This window comes from Ostrinia furnacalis, unplaced genomic scaffold, assembly GCF_004193835.3.
Source record: "Ostrinia furnacalis isolate ACB-3 unplaced genomic scaffold, ASM419383v2 OfSCF3539, whole genome shotgun sequence".
In the NCBI taxonomy this organism is placed as follows: Eukaryota; Metazoa; Arthropoda; class Insecta; order Lepidoptera; family Crambidae; genus Ostrinia; species Ostrinia furnacalis.
This window is the reverse complement of record NW_021133778.1, coordinates 39,974-61,588: the sequence shown is the minus strand read 5'-3', so window position 1 is coordinate 61,588 and position 21,615 is coordinate 39,974. Positions and strand designations below refer to the sequence as shown.

At 36.3% G+C, this 21,615-nt stretch overlaps 1 protein-coding gene across 1 annotated transcript in view; it reads left to right on the top strand.

Annotated features, from left to right (window-relative positions):
- Positions 1 to 21,615, top strand: part of LOC114357882 (zinc finger protein 177) — a 72,275-nt gene that overhangs the window by 32,480 nt on the left and 18,180 nt on the right. Inside the window, exons 2-5 of the mRNA XM_028311677.1 lie at positions 12,380 to 12,490; positions 13,312 to 13,483; positions 18,023 to 18,289; positions 19,189 to 19,358. Of these exons, the coding sequence (XP_028167478.1) occupies positions 12,380 to 12,490; positions 13,312 to 13,483; positions 18,023 to 18,289; positions 19,189 to 19,358 (720 nt within the window). The remainder of the gene's footprint in view (positions 1 to 12,379; positions 12,491 to 13,311; positions 13,484 to 18,022; positions 18,290 to 19,188; positions 19,359 to 21,615) is intronic.

Genomic DNA, 21,615 nt, shown 5'->3' with positions numbered 1-21,615 from the left:
TAGATCTATCAATAAACAAATAAATAAGTAACATACTGTAGATACGTACGTACAGGGATTGTACCCCTTTAATTCCCGCGAATCAAGACACAATACATTATCAATTGTTACGCGGTCATATTATAAAATTATTATGCTACCGCTTGGGGATTGATGGGTTTAGAAAACACATTCATACAATAAGTACGAGCAAAAACAATGGTTTACTTAGTAGGAAATAGACAAAATATATCATGTTGAGATACATAATTCATTCATCGATTTTACTGAAAAAACTGAACCACTGCTACCGTGAGCAAGCAACGAATTTTATAAATAAATGATTTAATCTACCCAGACATTCCAATTACCATACTCACAAAACCAATAATAAACAGCCATTGCGTGTCAACAAATTAATCTTTATTGTAATCGAATTAGCTTTAACCATAGCATTTACACGGTTGTTGCGTGCAATACCGACCGTGAAGGCTTCACGGTCCAGTATACCACGTGCGAGGTATATGGGGTAGTCAGCCAACCGTAGATGCACCTGTGACAAGATTAAATGATAAATACTAGGGATTTAGCCTTCTGAAGGACGCATACGCAGTAAAATAGGGTTCTTCTGATGTGAAGGCTCTTCAAGGTGAAGCTTAACCCTTTGCGCGATTTACCTGTCAATCAATCACTGCTTTAGTGGATATTGTTATGTGCCTATTTAAACAGATTTAGAGCTCATTTTTAATCGCCAAATAACTGTCATGTATTCAATGTATTCGTGCAATATACACTTACCTAATGATATGATACAGTGTTTTTGTGATGCAAAGCCTTACAAAAGGGTCACTTGTATGATAAAATTGACTACTAGTTTCCTAAAAATTAAATAATAATATCACATGCATTCAAAACATTAACAAATTATGAAGATAATAATGATGCTAGAATTAGTGTAAAAGAAAACACTAAAACAAAAAACAAACAACCTGCAAGTAAACCATAATTAACTTACAAACATCAGGTGTGTTACCACGGTTGAGTATACCACGTGCGTGAACTATGGAGGGTGGTTGATAGACCATAGCGTTCACACCTGTTTAGCTTTGAAGAGGCGTGCTGCAAAATAGGCGTAAAGACCACAGACGTCATTAATTTCATAAATTGATTTACAGACGTAGAAGGGTTAATTGATAATGGTTAGTACACAATGCTACTTATGATTTAATGTATTGTTGAGATAATGAAGGTGATCAATAAAATGATTAATCTTGCTCTATACTCAAATCACAACAAATGTATGCTCTATTTCTTGCACAAAATACAAATAGAAACTTTAATAGAGATAATTAATATAAAATGTAATCTAAATAAATAATAAATAAATAAATATCCTTGGACATTTTACACTGCGCCGCTAGTCCCAAACTAAGCAAAGCTTGTACTATACTTGATTCCTTTATTTATGAGTATCTAAAGGTTTACCATCTTTTCATCCAAGAAGAAAATATTTAACCCTTATGTAAGATTTACCGCAAAATTATGCTGCAAGTGCTCAGTGGTTGTGTTTTTTCATTTCCTCAAGCATTTATTGTGAAACTATAGCATTGAGTATCCAAATTACAGATACCTGTTGAATTGGTACACAATCACAGCAACTGTCGGTAGAGGGAAACGAAATGAGGTGCAATTTTAGATCATGACTGTACCATTTGGAACTACGAAGTCACCCTCCAGTCATAACAGGTGCAAGGAAGGAGGACTTAGCGGGATCTTAACTGCCTGACTGCTTAGTATTTTTATTTAGTTATTTTTCATAGTAACATAATATCCATGTTGCCTGGTTGGTAGCGGCCTGCGTCCAGCGCCTTCCTGCTACCTTTATGATGTCGTCGGTACACCTTTTGGGTGGACGTCCCACGCTGCGTTTTCCGGGCAACATGGAAAGCATTGGGGGAGGCCTATGTTCAGCAGTGGACGTCCTGTGGCTTCATCATCAGATGAAGAACATAATATCACGTCATGCTCATCATTCATATCACGTTATTGACCCCTTTAGAAATATATGTTCCAAACGATCATAGATTAGGTACTTAAATTGTGTGCCAATTTGTTATCAATTTTTTTTTCATTTTTTCGTATCGCAATATTGATAATGTTTCAATAATCTGGTCCTAGGGTGTATAAAGAGTGAAATTGAATAATATCCACCAGACGATCCCAGCCTTTAAGTATTAGTCTTATCACCCAGCACTTCTGGGAATCTTACGAAATTTAAGGCAAAGTAAGTTCTTAAAATCAACCTTGTCAGTCTATTTTATATCTTTAATAGAAACAGTTGATTAAAACACATTTATAGAAAATGTACAACAAGCAGATTCCAAACCAGGTTATTTATTGGTTTACATTCGCATTCGCAATATTGAAAACGATCTACACAATCTGAATTTGAATGTAATTCGCTCCATCTTGTGTTTTGTTCAACAGCCCGTTGTCCAGTTGCAGGTAATATTGGGTTATTACTGTTTACCCCCGGCCTTCACGACTCGAACCACTTCAGAAATTGTTTCGAACACTTTTCTTGGGGCACGTGCTATATCGGCTGCAATTGTGGTCGCTTCTACAAGCTCTATCTGTTCTACTTGTTTTGTGATAACATGATTTGTAATGGGATTATAGATTGTGATTATTTGTTCATATTAATATTCATATTCTACTCTTACAATAACGTAATCATCAATATTATAATTAACATTAACAACATTATTTTTGTTGTCAATGGTACTCGTATTTACATAAACAGTATCATTGTTGATGATTACTATAACCATACCATATTTCTTAATCAATTAGCTTTAATTTTCACCAAATTAGCAGTTGGCAAAGGAAACATTAAACGCAAACTGTGTCAGCTGCGTTACATTCTTGGTGGTACTTATACAAGGTCTTTAGAATTTAAATTCTAACTGGACGTTTTTTTGGCCGAAATCCAAAACGTAATGGCGTACGCGCACGAACGCGTGCAATTTGGTGGAAGTGCGGCAAATAATCGCCTGAGGGCGACGCGAGCGCAATCATACTGTGAGCGCGTGTCCATTCGACTTCGAAGGGATAGAAAGTCGAGATTGTACGGTGTATGTAGATGATAGAGCTGTGACTTCTTATCAGATCATCGTTTATTGATAGAGAATCCTTTAGAGCCGACCATTATGAAACTGACGAATAAAACAAATCCTATCACTAGGAAATGAGATAGAGATGATATAACAAGCTGGATACTTCTAGATAATTATTCAACGCTTGTATTGTTTATTAATTACTGTAATTCTATAAGTGACTACAGTCGATTTTACTTATCGAGCGTCTAAATCATCAAACTTTAATTACATCAAAAGCTTAATTAAAGAAGCCTTTATTAGATCGCTGATCTACTACAATTGAGAAACTCTTCATGAACCGAATTCTCATAAACGGTTGTTGAATATTTAAAAGATATTTGTATGATGTAGGTAGGTATGTACGTGCAATTTCTTTTTACAATATTGAGAAATTTCCGTCGACTATAATATGAAATTTATTAAACTATTTATTCCTTGTCTCATTATCTTAATTCAGTTGATAAATTATGTAAAGATGAATAATGAAATGTTTCAACAGAATTATTTCAAATTACTACCTGTTAATGTATATTCTTTTATTAATGTGAGTTTGCATTTAATTACGGTTGCGAATTTTAATTTTAGCCTAAATCTTAAATGTTTTAAGTCCAACAAAACGTATCGTTTTAAACATTGGAATAATATCCCGGCTAAAATTTAAACCAGCTATCAAGCGTGGATGTCAGAATGTGCGCCTGCGGCCCGGACGTTCATTTCGGCTTCTGTTTAACCTTTAACTGGTGACAAGCGGTCTCACAGGCCGGTCGGCGTCAGCGAAACATCGTTTCACCCCCTTCCCCGTACTTCCCATGTTTCACCGCTTCAGTAGCTTCAAGTTTAGTTGTGTCTACGCTGTAGATAAGGATATTTGCATCATTCAGCTCCAAATCGGCAAGTTACATCGATGTAAAGTTCAGCAGCGGTCTCTCAGACCGCATGTCACCAGTTACGTGACATTTTTTTCATGCAGTTTTTTCGTATTTTTACAGTTTTTACTTGCAATTGATACTTAAATAACTCCAAAAAAGAAGCGTAGGATCATTAGTTGGGAATATAGTGCCATACTTTATGAAATGACTTGAAAATTCGCCACTTGAAAAATATCCGGAAAAGGAAGACTCAATTTGGTCGGAAGCCGAATATGTTCCTGAAAACATCGTTCAGGAGCAAAGTGACCATGATTCGGAAGCCGAAGAAAGTATTTTTGAAGATGAAGGACCAATTGACGAGAATCAGTCAGAAAGTGAAAATGACGGTCCACTTTTATGCCAAACAATAAATGTCCTGACAGCCAATAAAAAATACAAAAGTTTCACCACTGCCAGTTTTCTAAAATGATAGGATACCTATGTGTGATAGGTTTTTTTAAATTGATTATCATTGGAACTATAATAAAAAATACTAATTTTGTTATAATTTGTTGATTTAAATTTCTTTATTTGCGATTATAGATCTCATCTCTAGTTTTTTGATTTTTATTACTACATATAATTTAACAGCAAGTTCTGCATTAAAAATGATATTTAGAGTTTATTATTTTATTTAAATTTAATTCTTCTATATGCTAGTAATCTGTTTTTAAAGATTGTGGTATGCTACCTTACCTAGTTTCTATGCTACAGTCTTGATACGGTAGCGGCCTCTCAGACCGTACGTCACCAGTTACGTTACACAAAAACCATGTCACCAGTTAAAGGTTAAGAACGCGATCTCGAAATTGATGTATTACTCACTTATGCACTTATGGCTGTATGCCTGTTTGGTGTACCTACTACTGAATTTATTGATCGATTTTTAAATTAAGTTATTTCAAAGTTTATGTCTATTGTTGAAGAATGAAAATTGACTGTAATCTATTTGCTTCTTCATTGCTAGTTCAAGTTCATCACAAACACAAAACTTTGTTTAAAATAGTCGATTGAAAATTTTCTAAGTGACAAATTCAAAATACACTTGCGAGCAAAAGTATGGAATCACTTACATGAAGTTGTTTCCACGCGATCTTGTGTACTAACCAATTTGTTAGTAACAAAAAAAGTAGCACCATTTTAAAGATTAAACTTTTAACTTTAAATTGATACCAAATTCATTTAAATCACACCAGTATTTAAAAAGATATCCCGGCTGATGTGAAAAAGTAAGGAAAAAGGCATGTATCAACTGTTTGATACGTCGCGAGTTGCGGCCTATTTACCCCCCATAAAAGCAAGTGTTTTCGGATTTTTGCTTTCACACGTTGATCCATACACATCTCCGCTTCTTTTGACACTTTATCTGAGATTCTACACCTTCAGAAGCAGCATAAATCGTTGCACTATTGCAAGAAGGGCTCAGCCAGCGGGCTGTCGCACGTCAGCTCCACATAAGCCAGTCCTGGGTTTCGAAAGTTTTAAGACGCTTTCGGGATACCGGTGGCTTTATCCCGAGACCAAGTTCTGAACATTGCCGGTGCACATCGCAGAGGGAAAACCGTTTTTTCATGTCAACTTCTCTACGAAATCGTCATTTGACTGGTATCAACGTCCAGCAAGAGCTCAGAAATGTCCGTAGGTTAGCTGTTAGCAAGTGAACAGTTCGTCTAAGATATAAACAATAGAATTTGACTCCAAAAAGGCCTGCCACAGGCTTGAAACTGACGGCAGGTCACCGATAAGCACGCTTTCAATTTGCTCCTACACATCTCGATGGGAAGTCGAGCAAGCCACCCCCATAAGCCAATGTTTTAGCGAACCAGCACTGCACAAATCGCTCCACAGGCCGTCTATAGACCCGACCTCTTCGACTGCTGCACTGCAAAAACAGTCTGCATTCATCGGAGAACAAAACTCGCCTACATTACTCGCCTTCCGAGTGCGAGCTAATTGAAAGCGTGCTTGTCGGTGACCTGCTGTCAGTTTCCAGCCTGTGGCAGGCCTATTTGGAGTCAAACTTTATTGCTCATATCTTAGACGAACTGTCCACTCGCTAACAGCTATCCTACGAACATTTATGAGCTCTTGCTGGACGTCGATACCAGTCAAATGACGATTTCATAGAGAGGTTGACATGAAAAAACGGTCATCCCTCTGCGATGTGCACCGGCGCTGTTCAGAACTTGGTCTCGGGATAAAGCCACCAGTCTCCCAAAAGCATCTTAAAACTTTCGAAACCCAGGACTGGCTTATGTGGAGCTGACGTGCGACAGCCCGCTGGCTGAGCCCTTCTTGCAACAGTGCAACGATTTGTGCTGCATCTGCAGGTGTAGAATCCCAGGTAAAGTGTCAAAAGAAGCCGAGATGTGTATGGATCAACGTGTGAACGCAAAAATCCGAACACGTGCTTTTATAGGGGGTAAATAGGCCGCAACTCGCGACGTATCAAACAGTTGGTACATGTCTTTTTTCTTACTTCTTCACATCAGCCGGGATATCTTTTTAAATACCGGTGTGATTTAAATGAATTTGGTATCAATTTAAAGTTAAAAGTTTAATCTTTAAAATGGTGCTACTATTTTTGTTACTAACAAATTCGTTAGTACACAAGATCGCGTGGAAACAACTTCATGTAAGTGATTCCATACTTTTGCTCGCGAGTGTATTATATTTTATACCTTGGTATCAGACTCTACATAATCAAGAAAAAGAAGAAGTCAATGAAGTGATTTCGAGATTACTATCAAAAATAAAGATTAAAGATACCACAAAATATCCGTTCAAAACGTACCCCAAGACAGTTTGATCTTCATTTCGATTTTGAATTTTAAATATCACCGTATGTGGCCCGTATTCTATGAAGCTCTCTTAAAAACGCATATCTTTTATGACAAAAAGCTAAAGATCCAGAAAATCCATATTCCAATCGATTCGATGCGATCAATCGATCTCATTCGATTTCGTAAGCGGTCTCTATCAAATTTAATTGATGTCAACTCGAGTTGAATCAAAATCATTTCAAAATACATTATAATGAGCGTAGCCTTAATTGATTCTTTGGAATATTTTTTAATATTTTGACTCTGATTACCCACTCTTGATTTACAATTTTGGATTATTTCAAGAGCTGCTTTTTGTGAAGTTGATTTTGAGCATCTTACAATAAAGACTCAATCTAATTTAGATGTTACCGCCATTTCTTGATAGATACCTAATTTAAAAAAAAAAACTTGAAATGTAAAGCTTATTATTATTAACTATAAAATATTAATAATTAATTCTGTATTTTGAAATATTAAAACTTCGAAAAATCATGACTTCTGAAATTTTCAAGTGTTTTTGTACTGTTCTTTACTTTTTGTTGTGCATTTCAAATATTTTTTTCTAAATGGAAGTGCATTAGTGCCGTATACTGCCGTGGTAGTGATATCAGCAATAACTCCATTTTAATCGGAAAAAATATACCTAAGCTCTATATCAGATGAGCTGACGGTAGTTTTTTAACAGCAAAATATTGGAGTTAGTTCTGATATTGCTAGCACGGCAGCATAAGTGTATGTACCTCACAAAACGTCAACCGTAATTACACTATACCTCCATACCTAAATCATCCATCTGGCATAAACTCTACCAACCGATAATCACCCTAATCGCAATCACAAAACACACATACAAATCTTAAGAATAGATTACTCAACGTCAAGGCATAAAATCATAATTTCCCTTATCACATTACGGGCGCGGTGACCGCGAGCGATCACGGCCGAACAGAAGCGCCGCGGCCGGCGGCGTGCGTGTGCGCAGGTTAAGGGCGGTGTACACTGTGGATGAGACTAATTTTTATGATTTAATTTTAATTAAACAACTTTATCGGTCACACAAAGAAAAAAGCGGTTCAAAAGGCGAACTTATGCCATGTGGCAATCTCTCCCAGCTAACCTTAAGCAAAATAGAGAATTTGAGTAGGCGGTGCAAAATATTATACATACTAAAGTTTACACTAAGTAATATCCGAGTACCTAATATTTATGATGTATCACAGTATATTTTATAGGTGCTATTTAAAATATTCTGAATAATAAGTGCTGTCGATAACATCTTGAGATTCGAGCTTTGCTCCAAAATAGGTTCAGTAAAGCGGATAAATTGCATGTCATTTATAGATGGCTGAAATAGCTGAGCTTTATGATACTGTAACAACCTAAATGTACCTTTTTTCAAATGCAAGTAAGTCTTTTTTACATTATATTCACTTACACTTAAATTTTTTTGAAGTTAACTTATGTGAATGAAAGTTATTGCTTTTTTGTGATAGAGCAATTAAAATAATACGTTCACCTAAAGCTCAAGCTTTTAAGTTACATCTAAAAAGATGTTAAGACACTAATTAGACAAACCACAGCTTTAATATTTTAATAAATCAAAAGATAGATTCAACAACTCTACCGTTTAAAAAAATCTATACCGAATAATCAGTGTAGACGTGCCTCAGTATTTCACTCCTTTTGTCAGTACAAAAGGAGTGAAATACTGACAGTTATGCGGCCACTGGCGGCTTCGTTCGACCGCCTATCCCGGTAACGAGTCTCATTCTCTACTAAATGCTTTTATGTTAGAATAAGCTAAGGAATAAATCAAATACGTACACGTTATTCTTTGATGCAGTGTTGAAAAACAAAAGCACGATGATTAAACGAAGAAAAAAACAATTGAAATGGTACTGGCCAGTGTTTTTAAAGAACATGCGCAGACGTCTCTTTGTCAGACTACGTTTTGTGCTGTAAAATAACACTAATAACAACTACATTAAAATTTAAGTTGCCAGTATTAGCATGTTATGAACTAGGACACAAAAAATAATTATGAATAAAAATAAAATAAAAGCAATATTTACGGGCAGGGTTTCCCAAACTATGGGTAGCGACCCAGTAGTGGGTCGCGAGCGGACATTGAGTGGGCCCTGCCTGTAGAACGACACACCACCCCACCTATCCAACCGCTGGGCAGCTGGGTCCCGAGTTTGAGAACTTGTATTAAATGAGTCGTAGCCCAGACAACTTTGGGAACCACTGATTACGGGGATCTTTGACAAAGGACAATGTTCGTTCTCCATACATTGTTCGCCTAAAGAACCAACAATTTTGACATATTACTACCCGAAAGCGAAATAATACGATTCTGTGTGTAAGAACAATGATTCCTGATGGACACTTGCCATAAAATTAATGATTAAGAATATTAAATCACAGCGATTTTATAATATGTCGTTTATGACAACATGGCGTCTAATGTATTGTGTGAATGTATGAACACCGATTCGCGAAAAATGTTTTGTATTGTCGTCACGCCGAGTCGCAGCCAAATAGTATAAAATAATAGAACAAGTTTTAGAAATACAACTCGGCATTCCACTTTTACAATATGCCCACATATTGCACGTAAATAAACAACATGAATCGTAGGTTGTTTCCACCCTTGTCATCTGACACATGAAATAAACTCCTATTGTATTATAGATATCGAAGCCGAATCGTATATAATAATAGAATGGGTTTTGGAGATCACTCGGGGTTCCACTTTTATAAAATACCTACATATTACATAAAAATATTCAACATCGGATTCTGACACTTTTACAGTTATGATACCATGAATATCAGTTTATGGTCCTAATTATTTTTATTTTATTTACGACCTTCGACCAGTTGGACACTTTAGATATCTTCTTGTAATAGTGTCAAACTGTCAATATCTTTTTAGCTTTTAACGCAAATCTAGTCTTCAAAGCAGTTTAATCGATTTATTTTATTTTCAAAATCGATATTTTATTGTCTATGATGGCCGCAGGAACATCACTATACATGGACTCCCAGCAATAAAGTACGGTAATGCCTCGTACAGATTTTATCGGCAAAAATTATGGAACTTGATAGGTTTTAGACCATGCCACGCACCAAAACGTCCGGAAGTTGTAATAGTATTATAGAATAAACGTTAAAAGACTTATTTATTTAATTTTTCAATGCTTAAGTGTCCATTAGAATGAAAGGGTGCTTAATGTATTAAAAAAAATAGAAAATAATTATGATGGGTTAATGTTTTTGGGCGGTTTTTTAGGCGGTTTCTGACAATGTCCTTTAATATTTTCCTGTATCATCAGGATTTAATAATAAACACGTCTTTTCCGGTCCATACTCCAAAATAGCAGGAAAATACAACCTTATGAGGTATTTACAATACTAATTTTGTATCGAAATAAACGTAACAGGAAATGTGCCAATTAAGAGTATTATTAATAGGCATTCGTTAACGCTATAATCAATATTTAGATAAATAACGCAAAAGTTTAAATATTAACTGTTGTTTAAAAAATCCACCCTATACATTTTGCACAACACAGGGTGTGGGACAAAAAATTTTGCGACAAAGAACTCCAGACGGTCCCAATTTATTCAGTCCCGGATTAACGGGACAACGATTTATGGGGTTGACAATCGGGACACAAAAAGGCAAAGGATCTTTATAGGCTTTAAAACAGTTAGGCACATTTTTGCTAAGGTTTTTGGTTTGTTTTTTGGATTGCCCATTTTAGAGGTCTCTTAGTTTGGGGATATCACCATAAAACTCTGGGTTAATGAAAGTAAGTTCTAGTTCGAATACTAGTTTTCAATTTAAAAAGAACTTAAGAATGCTAAAAGTATCATTATTTAATCCAATCTCTGAGTCTTTCCGTCAAGTGTAGGTATTATTGATGTAATAAAGGCTATTATCCTATAAGAAAATATAACGTGGACATACAAAAGCATTGAACGAAGTCGCAGGTTAGTTAAATTATTAAAATGTAGTCTACATTTCCAATTTCCTACTTCGAACCGAAAGCTTTTACACCCTATCGTTTTCTATAATGCAATTTGTGTGTAAGAAAACATTTAATAGATATTGTACAATTATGTACGCATTCAATTGAACTAAACAGTCGCGTGGAATTATACAGTCACGACCGAACAAATACAGACGATTCTGAGCCTTGTTGAAATCACTTAAGAGCAATAAGACGTTTCATTCCATTTGGGATCGTATCAAGCGAAATAACTCGAGTGCAGTATGCATAAGTACATTATCATAACATGATGTAAATTGCGTGCATTTCTCTAATCGCACCCGTCAAAGATTATGATAATAAAGTTTGTAGATATGCAAAATGAGATGGAACAAGATCACTTGTAAAAACATTTATTTTAGAAACTCTGCCCATCTGCTTGTTGATCCAATTAACTTACCTAACTAGATGTTAAGAACTAACTTAAGAATTTAAAATTGATTTTACAGTTACTAACATCTACATTTCTGAACATTTATACATTAAAATGTTGACTGTTTTTAATAATCATCATCATCATTTTAACCATAATAGGACGTCCACTATTGAACATAGGCATTTCCAGATTAGCCGGTTTTAGGTAAATTTTTCGTTAAAAGATCTAAAAGATATTTTTGTTACTTTACGGTTAAAACAGTGAAAGTTTTTAAATCTAAATGTTTGTCTAACAAAACAAAGAATCGCTATATTCAACCTCAATCAACATTTACCGATAACAACCCGCACAATCCAATTTTCAATTGCAAACTCCGCGTTTATTTTCTCTCTAAATGCAATGGCATATCTGCGTCGTTTGATCCTTAATCTATGGATCTTAGTTAGCTTTCAACTAACCGCCAGAGCGGAGAGGTTATGCGTAATGACGTGAAAATTACAACAAATATGAACGCGGTGGACGGAGCCGCAAGATTCAATCCGCCGTTTTGCAATTAATGGATGAGATAGAAGGTTAAGTGGGATTTACACGGATCGTTTATCCTGGATTGAGAGCTGTGGAAATCGGAGGAATAGGATTGAAAAGCGGTATAGAAGTTGTTTTGTATTTCAACATGGTGAAAGCTTTTGTCGGGAGCTATTAGCAACTTTTTGTTACAACTCTATGTTCTGACCATCCAATTCTTAATGCCAATAGCAATAAAGAATAATTGGGTGTACTTACCTACATATTATATTCCCTAACTGATCAACATGATTTAAAGGTTGGTCCTAGAATATGGCGTGGACTTTATAAATACGCTTTGAAAGTATGTATTTCTTTAAATATCGATAAAATCTGAGTGCAGTTTATAAACGACCAAGAATGGCTCACTAAAGTTGATAGCTAGATAGTTCTAAGCGTATTGAAGTTTCCAGAAACTGAATATGATATTAATTCTATTCTAAACGACATTAAGTACATTTTGAGATTGCTATTTTGTAACAAAGTTTAATTTTCTGTCTTTTTGTTACAGATTCGACACCGATTCGGACTGTTCGACGAAGTATGCTCGTCGGGCGGTGTTCAAGTAAGACATTGCAATTGGGTGAGGTTTCTACGGGTCTCGGAGAACTATGGGCCACAAGTAAGCTTTTTATTCAAAACTTTCTTTATTTTCGTCACTTTGAACCGTAGCAAATAGGCAAAGCAAACTTTTTTCGTAATTTAATTCCAGGAACTTATTGATCTTTTCCTGCTTAAGCCTAGACGCAGACCACCGACTTTTTGTCAGCTGATAGTTGGGTCGGGCTGTTAATCAGTATTAAGTCTGGTTTTCTGGTTTCGGGCTGGAAGACGTAGCGTGGGCAGGCCTCCTACTAGGTGGACCGACGATCTGGTAAAGGTCGCGGGAAGAGCCTGGATGCGGGCAGCGCAGGACCGTTCATAGTGGAAAACCTTGGGGGAGGCCTTTGTCCAGCAGTGGACGTCATTTGGCTGAAACGAACGAACGAACGAAGTCTGGTTTTAGTGTCACGCGGACTGTCAGTGCGGATCGCTCCGCACAGCCGATCTGTATGAACTGCTAGGGAGCGGAGCGGTTCCTCCGGACCGCATTACTCTAAAACGCCGTCGACGTCCGCACCGGACGGTCCGCGTGACACTCAAACCAGCCTAAACGTATATAGAAGTGCGCACACTATACCGGCCGGTTCGACCCAACTATCAATCGACTAAAACTCAGTAGTCTGTGGGGATTCTAAAGGATTCGGGACTATTCCCACCTCTCGTTCCCACCGCTGCAACTCCTGTGTAGCCAGGATCTACAGCTTGACCGCCAATAAAATCCCCACCAGTGAAGGTTAAGTTTGTCCCGGGGGAAAGTTAAACTGTCATTGGACCCTCTTATCCTAATTACCCAATATCAATTTAATATGTAAATTATAATGTAATTTCTTATTTGTACAGGTAAATTTAGTCTGCACAAAAATCAAGGGCGAGCCAGTATACGAGGCGGTCAAGCCAGTATCAGCACATACAGAGCTGGTGGTCTACTACCTCCCTGAAAGACCTGAAGAGATGTTCTTCGTAAGAATGAGGAACAACCTGTATAGGCAAACCATGGACTCTATATTAGAAGGTAAGTTTTTGTACTTCTTCTTCTTCGTCACTACACTCTTGGCAGAGTGGTCGTGGTTGTCACGTTCGGTAGCATGTTTCAAAATCCGTATGCTTTGGTGCTTAGAGCATAGATTTTTATTGGAACTACTTTTAAAAGGTACACTTAAACGTTGAAGTCTAAAATTTACTTAATTCGTTTACTTGTGCAAGTAAGCATTTGAAAAGTGATTTGATAAAAAAGTAGCTTAAAGGTACTGTAGTAAAGTTATTAGTACATTTTTTATAATGCTCAGTTCACACACATAAAAATGTGATAAAGAATTAAATAATGTGACCGATGGAAATGTACGTTTAAAGCCGTCAACGAAGCTTTCATTTAGGTAGGTAATATACAAAATACCAAAACTGATGTGCGTTAACTATACGCAAAATGGAAAAAAACAACTGAAAGTCGTAACCACCATTGATGAAAGTTTTCTTTTATATGCGCACTAAAACAATCAAGATTATAATAAAAAGAGTACAGACAGATGCTATTATTTAACGCGATCGGGAGAAAGTGGAGCAATTGGTTTAAAACTGCACGTCCGGTATTTATGGCCACCATAACATTATTAAGTTAGATGGTTATAATAGACCGTGCCTGTATAAAAATTGAGTAGTCTAAATAGTTCACACACAACATCCCAACTAGATCGAACTAGTACAGTTTAAGTATCATTTCCGATATAGGACGCCCAGTCACTGTTTGGACATCTTGGCCTTCCCCAAACTTAAACACTTACAAAATGTTTATTTTATCGAGGAAGCCTGTGCGTTTCCATAAAAATTACAAAAAAAATAGCCCAGTCCTAAATTTTAGCCTGTGTACACTAAATAGGAATTCAATGAATACTACTTCAGTTAACTTTTAATATGTGGCGTTCGGTGACTTTGTATTTCTGAACGCACCTCAAAAACTTGTCTTGTCAAAATCTGACATTTGACAGACCATTTTTCTCGACCGCCACTACTTTTGGCGCCTTGGTAAAACAACGCTACCATCCGTTGATTTCTGTGTAAATACTCGTAAAATACATCACAACTCGCCGAATAACACTTGTGTATACGCCTCGTTAACCAGTGCCATCGCTATACAATCACATGTACGTGTCCTCGTTGTGTAAACCACCTGCTACTGCTGTTTACAATATACACCGTGTAACACTAACCGGAGTTTGATTCGGCTCGGGGAGCGCCGCCTCATCAATCCCCAAAAATAGAAGAATGGATTACTCTCAAATTAATGGGTCATGATAAAAAACGTATTTGCCAGAAAATTTGTGAATCTATAAAAATACTCTTAAATAAAAAAGTACTTCGCAATGGCATTTACAAAGACGCATCAAATCTGGCACGTTCTTTCAAACTGAGCTAGCTGTTCACTTTTGGGCATGGCTCATCAATTGCTCCAAAATATTAATCGGCAGCATAACTGTTGAATCAATGGAATTTGGAATAAATGGAATATTTCCAAATATCTTAGATTGAGTTATTGGTAATGGTAGTTAAGCAAAAATAGTGTTCATGTAAAAAAAAATAAACTAAATATTTTAGGACGGACTTGAAACTCTTCACCAATATAAGGGTTTTGCTTGCGGATTTTGCAGTTTTGGACCTCACAAAAAAAGAAGTATACTTAGTGAGCAAATAAATAATATGAATATGAATATAAATACGAAATAGACAGCCGTCAGACAGTTGAATCTGTAACATCATCATCATCATTTCAGCCATAGGACGTCCACTGCTGAACATAGGCCTCCCCCAATGACTTCCACATCGCACGGTTGGTAGCGATGTGGTAGCCTGCATGAACCTGCAACAAAGAAATTGTATTTCATGCGTAAATATTTCTAGACTAAAACCTAATTGGCTCAAAAAAGTAAAAATCTCAATGTATAGGTAAAGTTCTAGTGACTTAGATTAAAAACAGAACCAGAATAACCACTGGAAGTGCTAATGAGAGAGTATTTATGGCTATAATTACTTTATAGCTAAAATTACCTAGATCTAGTCTGGTTTTCTTACTGTAATTCAACTTCTTAAGCCGGGTTTATTTTATTAACTTGTCATTGGCGTTTTTCAATTTAGTTTCAATCAATATTTAATAATAGTAATAAAATTGTTTCTATCTATGAACTGAACCGACATTGATGAAATTTGGCATAGAGATAGTTTGAGTTACTAGCAAAGGACAAAGGATAGTTTTTATCCCGGTTTTTGAAACAGGAACGCGCGCGATACAGTTTTTCTGTGACAGACAAAATTCCACGCGGGCGAAGCCGCGGGCGGAAAGCTAGTACTAAATATTTGGTTTAGGCTAGCCCATAAGTAGAGTCACATCAGAATTCATCTTTTAACCAAACCAAAACCAATAGTCAATATCGTAAAAAATAATGGGCATGTGGATCCTAGCACTAAAAATCTTCAAATTATTTAAAGTTTTGAAATCGCCAATTATAAAAAACCATCCAGTCTTACAAATTAATTTCTGGTAACAGTACTTTCTCACACCTCAACTCATTAATACTTTGTTCAATAAAATAATATAAAACTAAGTCCCCAGCGGCATTATCAAAAGTGTAGCAGATATAAAGTGTTTATACAGCTTCCGCTGACAGCGGCCCGGATCACCGATACGGCGATCGGATCTCGGGACGCAAACGACGCCGCGGTATCTTAGTAAAGCCGTGTGTAGAGTGGAAATATTGCTTCCTTGAGTCGGTTGTATCAGGTTAAACTGTAGAGATGCAAAGATTTTTTGTTCTGGCGGTACGTTTAGAATGTCTCAAATCATTTGCTTTAGATAAATGTGGTAGAGCCTTATTTTTGCAAATTAAAACATTTGCAACGAATTATGCAAATTAAAACATTTGCAGATATATGTAGTTGGTCTTAAAGAGTAATTAGAGTAATTACTCTTATTACTGTGTCTATATTACGATTTTATCTTTGCACTTTTATTTGTTGTAAAATGTTCCAACCAGTTTCTGTTTTCCTTCATGTTTCCAAAATTTTTTTTAAGAAATTTCGATTACTTAATCCTCAAGAATATTACATACTTTTTAATATTTATGCTAAACTTCAAATTACTTCAAAAAATTAAACAGTGACTAAAAATTTTATATAGTAGGATCTCTAAATATTGTCAGGGATTAAAATATTATATTTATCGACCCTTAAACAGCCATACAGTCGCACCTTTACCGACGAAAGAAAAAAACAATTGCGAGGACCGACTACCGAACCGAAACGCCTGCGCAGCCTTTGTAGCGCCGCCCAGCGGTACTGTCAATTTGATCCTTATTACAGCGGAATAAATGCGAAATAAATGTTAGTGCCCGAGACTGTACCAGTCGGCATAGCAGATATCACCTAACGTGCGAATAGCGGGGTATTTTTTAATATTTTTATTCGATCTGTACTGTTATAAGGTCGATCTTGACCTTTAACGAGACTACTGGAGCAAAATATCAGCAATAATGATCTGGGCTGTAAATTAATACTAAGTAATGATATACAAAAACAGCTTTTTGCAGAGATACTATAAATGCATAGGATCGGTGATATGCCAAACGCTTAAATAATGATATTTAAAGAGCAGCTATGATGATTAATTGGTAATTTATTTGAGTATTGACTGGTTGACTTTTAGCCACTTTTTGTGGAGTTGTAAGACATAGTAGTATCTCCAATATTTTGTATTGAAATGTTAATCGAAGCGTATTTCAGACGCAAAAATAAAACGAATGTTCATTCACTGACTTTTTCAAAATAGGATCAATATTGCGTTGAAAAGGAAATAACTTTGATCAAGTCGTTTATAAATATACGCAAGGAAGCGGAATGTGTTCTACGATTGCAAATAGAGTAGGCAAAGCCAAGCGCAGACAGCCAACTAGTGAGAGATGGTATCGTACCACCATCTGTCTGGTAGTCGCGCCATCGAGAATTTCCAACGGCAGATCTTGAAATAATAATATAACCTACCCCACTACGGATAACATATCTCCCCATCTGGAATAGAAACACGCGGCAACTAATTAATCTTTTCCATCTCATGACACATAGATTTATTACAAACCTCTAGATGCTGCAAACCCCGTAAAAGTTAAATTTTAGACTTCAGCGATAAGTAAAACGAAACATTAATTAAGACTGGTTCCGAAGATCTATAACAGGTCGTAATAAACATAAACTGTCTAGACCTCCATAACGAAATTTACGGTTGTAAAATATTGGCTCATTAAAAATTTCGCTTGATTGGACCGAGATATTTAATGTCAATAATTTGATCTGAATTATAAAAAGCGCCCACACAAACTAATCACCGTGAAATTTGCATGGTATAAGTTCCGACAGCGGTGTTTGAAAGCGAAGGAAATCTATTAACCCCTTTGATGTAGCGTCCGTGATCAATGGATTTGTTGATATAATTTGATGCATCTCCTTTGAATAACTTTGCATTTTTATTGGCGATCTTTAATGTTTGAATAATGTTTGAATTCTCACGCAGACTCACCGCTAGACCTGTCAACGTCGTTGCTGTCAAGAGTGCTGCTACCAATATCACCTCCTTCCGGTCCTGAGGATGAGCACAAGTCTGTTTCTGGAGACTCCTTGACGTCATCGTCGGCGGGGTCATCAAACGAGCTATTAGAAATGACGCCAAAAGTTCAGAGGAGGCCGGCGAAATCAGAAAGAGCTTTATTGCCATGCGAAGTCTGTGGGAAAGCTTTCGACCGGCCCTCGCTGTTGAAACGTCACATGAGAACACACACAGGCAAGTAGACAAACTTTGGGCAATTACACGTAATTACTTGAAACCCTAAATTTGGGGCTTATTACGTAATTAATATTCAACAGAAATGTGGAAGTTGATGTTTTAATGGATCAATTAGAATGTAATCCAAATTAACACGTCTTAATTACATAAATTTGGGCGCGTCCTCTACCTGTGTTAGTAAATTAAAATAATTGAATCTGGTCGATGTGACCGAATACGGGTTTTTAATGAAATAATTAACATTACGAAGTGATATTTACGTTTCTAAAGTTTACAAATATGGTAACAGATTAACATCTGCGATGCAAACAAACACGGTATTTTCCTTGCTCAAAATGGATGATTTAGATTATAAAAATGTAGTCAGAATTTTATGTTTTTATTTTTGAATTTCCTTACTTAGACGTTTTAAGAACACTTAGCAAAACTTTTATGAACTTTTTTTGCTAATGATCATGATTAAATTATATCGTTTTATTATATCACTAAATAAGGTGGAAGCGTTACCAAAATGAATGAATAAATAACCAATCATCATCTTCATCTCACTCATCTCGAAGTAAGACTACAAAAGTCATTTTTGGGGATGTCAACATACAGCCAGCGTCATATAGTTCGTGACACCCGAAGTAGCCAAAAAGTTCGCAACGCGTCTTTGTAACGAAGAATAAGGTTGTGTTCTCAAATTTTTGGCCACTGGGTGCCACGAACTATTTGAAGCTGACTGTAACGCCCGTATTAACAAACATTACTATGAAGTTTCATAGTGCGCAGGGTGACACATGAACCAATCACAGAGCTCTATTCAACGCTGTGCATTCGATTTGCCGCTTCACTGAAGCAAGCATCGTTTGTGTATAGGAGCGTATAAATACCTAACTTTGTTCCTCTTCCAGGTGAAAAGCCACACGTCTGCATAGTCTGCAATAAAGGGTTCAGTACATCCAGCAGTCTGAACACGCACAGAAGAATACATTCGGGAGAGAAGCCTCATCAATGCCAGCACTGCGGGAAGAGATTCACGGCCAGCTCCAACTTGTATTACCATCGAATGACGCATATAAAGGTAAGATACTTCTTTAACCTTTAACCGACGACGTGATTTTTTTGTCACGCCGTCTGCGACGTGCGGTCTGTGGGACCGCTATACTGTTTACTCAAAAATTTATATTTTTTTTGTATAAAAGTATATTGGTTTTATATTTTTTAAGAACATTATAGTATTACAAATAAACATGCGTATAATTTGCGAGGAATCAATGTATATTTTTTATTTAAATATGGCTAAAACTTTTTTGACCCTTAATTTCATTGAAATTACACTAGAGCTCAATAATACCTATATAACTTGTAAATTTTAATCAAAGCAAGAAAAACTATACTCCTTCCTAAATATAGTGAACATAATGAATAAAATAAAAATAAATGACACGTAAATTACATGCACAAAAAAATTGACGTAGGGTAAACATCAGGCAAAATCAGGACATTTTTTATCCGCATGCCAAGCATTTTCGGAATGCATAGGTAACACCTGTAAGATAATTTCGTTTTCAATTTAGGTGAACTAAATGTACGTCTTTTTTGCAGCTGGTGCAATGACATCAGGCTGATTTGGCATGTCAGAGCCTAGAATACATGTCACTGTTTGCTTTACCACCCGTTCCGCGGTATTTTTTTACAGACTACCATCTATTACATAATATTATGTTCAAATATCAATATATCATTAGGAAATGTCTTTTCCTAGGTTGTGGTGGCCCAGGATCCATCATTTTTACGAAAAATTAGTCGTCTAAAACAAAAACGCCAGTTTCAGTATGGTACAAAAATGTCACGTAGTCTGCGACGTGCGGTCCCACAGACCGCTGTGAACTTTAAATCGAATTATCTTATTAAAACTGCCCTCGGCAATGTAACCACTACCTGTAATGGCGTTTGGGCAACTAAACTCGAAGGTACTGAGACGCTCGGGACACGGGAGTAAGTAGAACATTGCAATCCAGAAATTTCAAAAACCGGAGCGGTCTGTGAGACCGCACCTCGTCGGTTAAAGGTTAACTTAGGGGCTCCCTACTTGGTGAGAGAAACTTCGACAATGAGCTCGAAAGATGCCATGAAAGGAAGAAGAACTACTAATGGCTTTTTCTTCTCCCACATTAACAAATCTGAATAAAATCTTGCGGATTACTGAATCGTCGTCATTTCAGCCACTACTGAATAATTCTTCTTCCAAATAGCATATTTAGAATGTTACTTGTTTGCCCTTTATTATCGAATCCTATAACCACGAATCGTCGAACTCGACTGCTTTTATAACCGGCGTTTTTTGAATTGCGATCTTCTTAATCTAGTAATTCTAAATGGTGCATACAGGACCTTTAGACAGACTTAAGGGGTGCTTACTTAGGATCCTGAAAAAATGTTTTGTTCAGGAGTTAGAAATCAGTAAAGCTCAAGAAACAACGAGTACATCACTAATATGTATAGTCACACAGAACTATTTTGTTTGTACGTGTCAGAATTCAGCTTCAAACCACAATTTTCCCAGTGATGTGATTCACCTTTTGTTCCACACACAATATAGTTCACACAATGCCATATAGTATGATGCGCATCGGCCCGGAAAAGTCATGCGTCTTGGACGGCGTGGGAAGCACATACAGCTACCAAAAACACATAATGAACCTTATCGTATAGAAATAAGGGGCAGAAATAGTTGCATTTTTTGCGCAGTTTGTAAAAACTTAATATTTTCAGAGCCACGTCATATAGTGGTGCTATAATAGTAATTGTAAGTTATTTAATTATGGTGAGAATATAATTTTTTCGTTTGAATCTCGTAGTGTTTCATCATAAGTATTCATTTATATCTCAAACCATTTTGCATATAATAAATTGGAAATAGTCACAGGTGAATATCTTTCCTTCTCTAGTAGTTTCATCTCATACCAGTAAGGCACAGAACAGACGGTTAAACGCAACTGCAACGAAACTGCAACTGATAGTTACTTTTGAGTTGCATCTAAGTTTCTGCCATAGCGTCCGTTGAGAAAGCACACATGACGCGACCATTTTGAAACTTTCAGTTTCATTCAGAAGAATCATCAGAAAGTTGCAGTTTCGTTGCAGTTGCGTTTCACCGTCTGTTCTGGGCCTAAGAAACAAAACAGTTCCTGAAACTAATTGAAATTGCTTGCTAATCTAGAATCTCTTTATGTTACAATTATTTTAAGACATTTAAATATATTTTTTTACAAAATACTTAAATCTATCTAGAGGGAATACCTATTTTATTTTATTTTATTCAATAAGTACACATA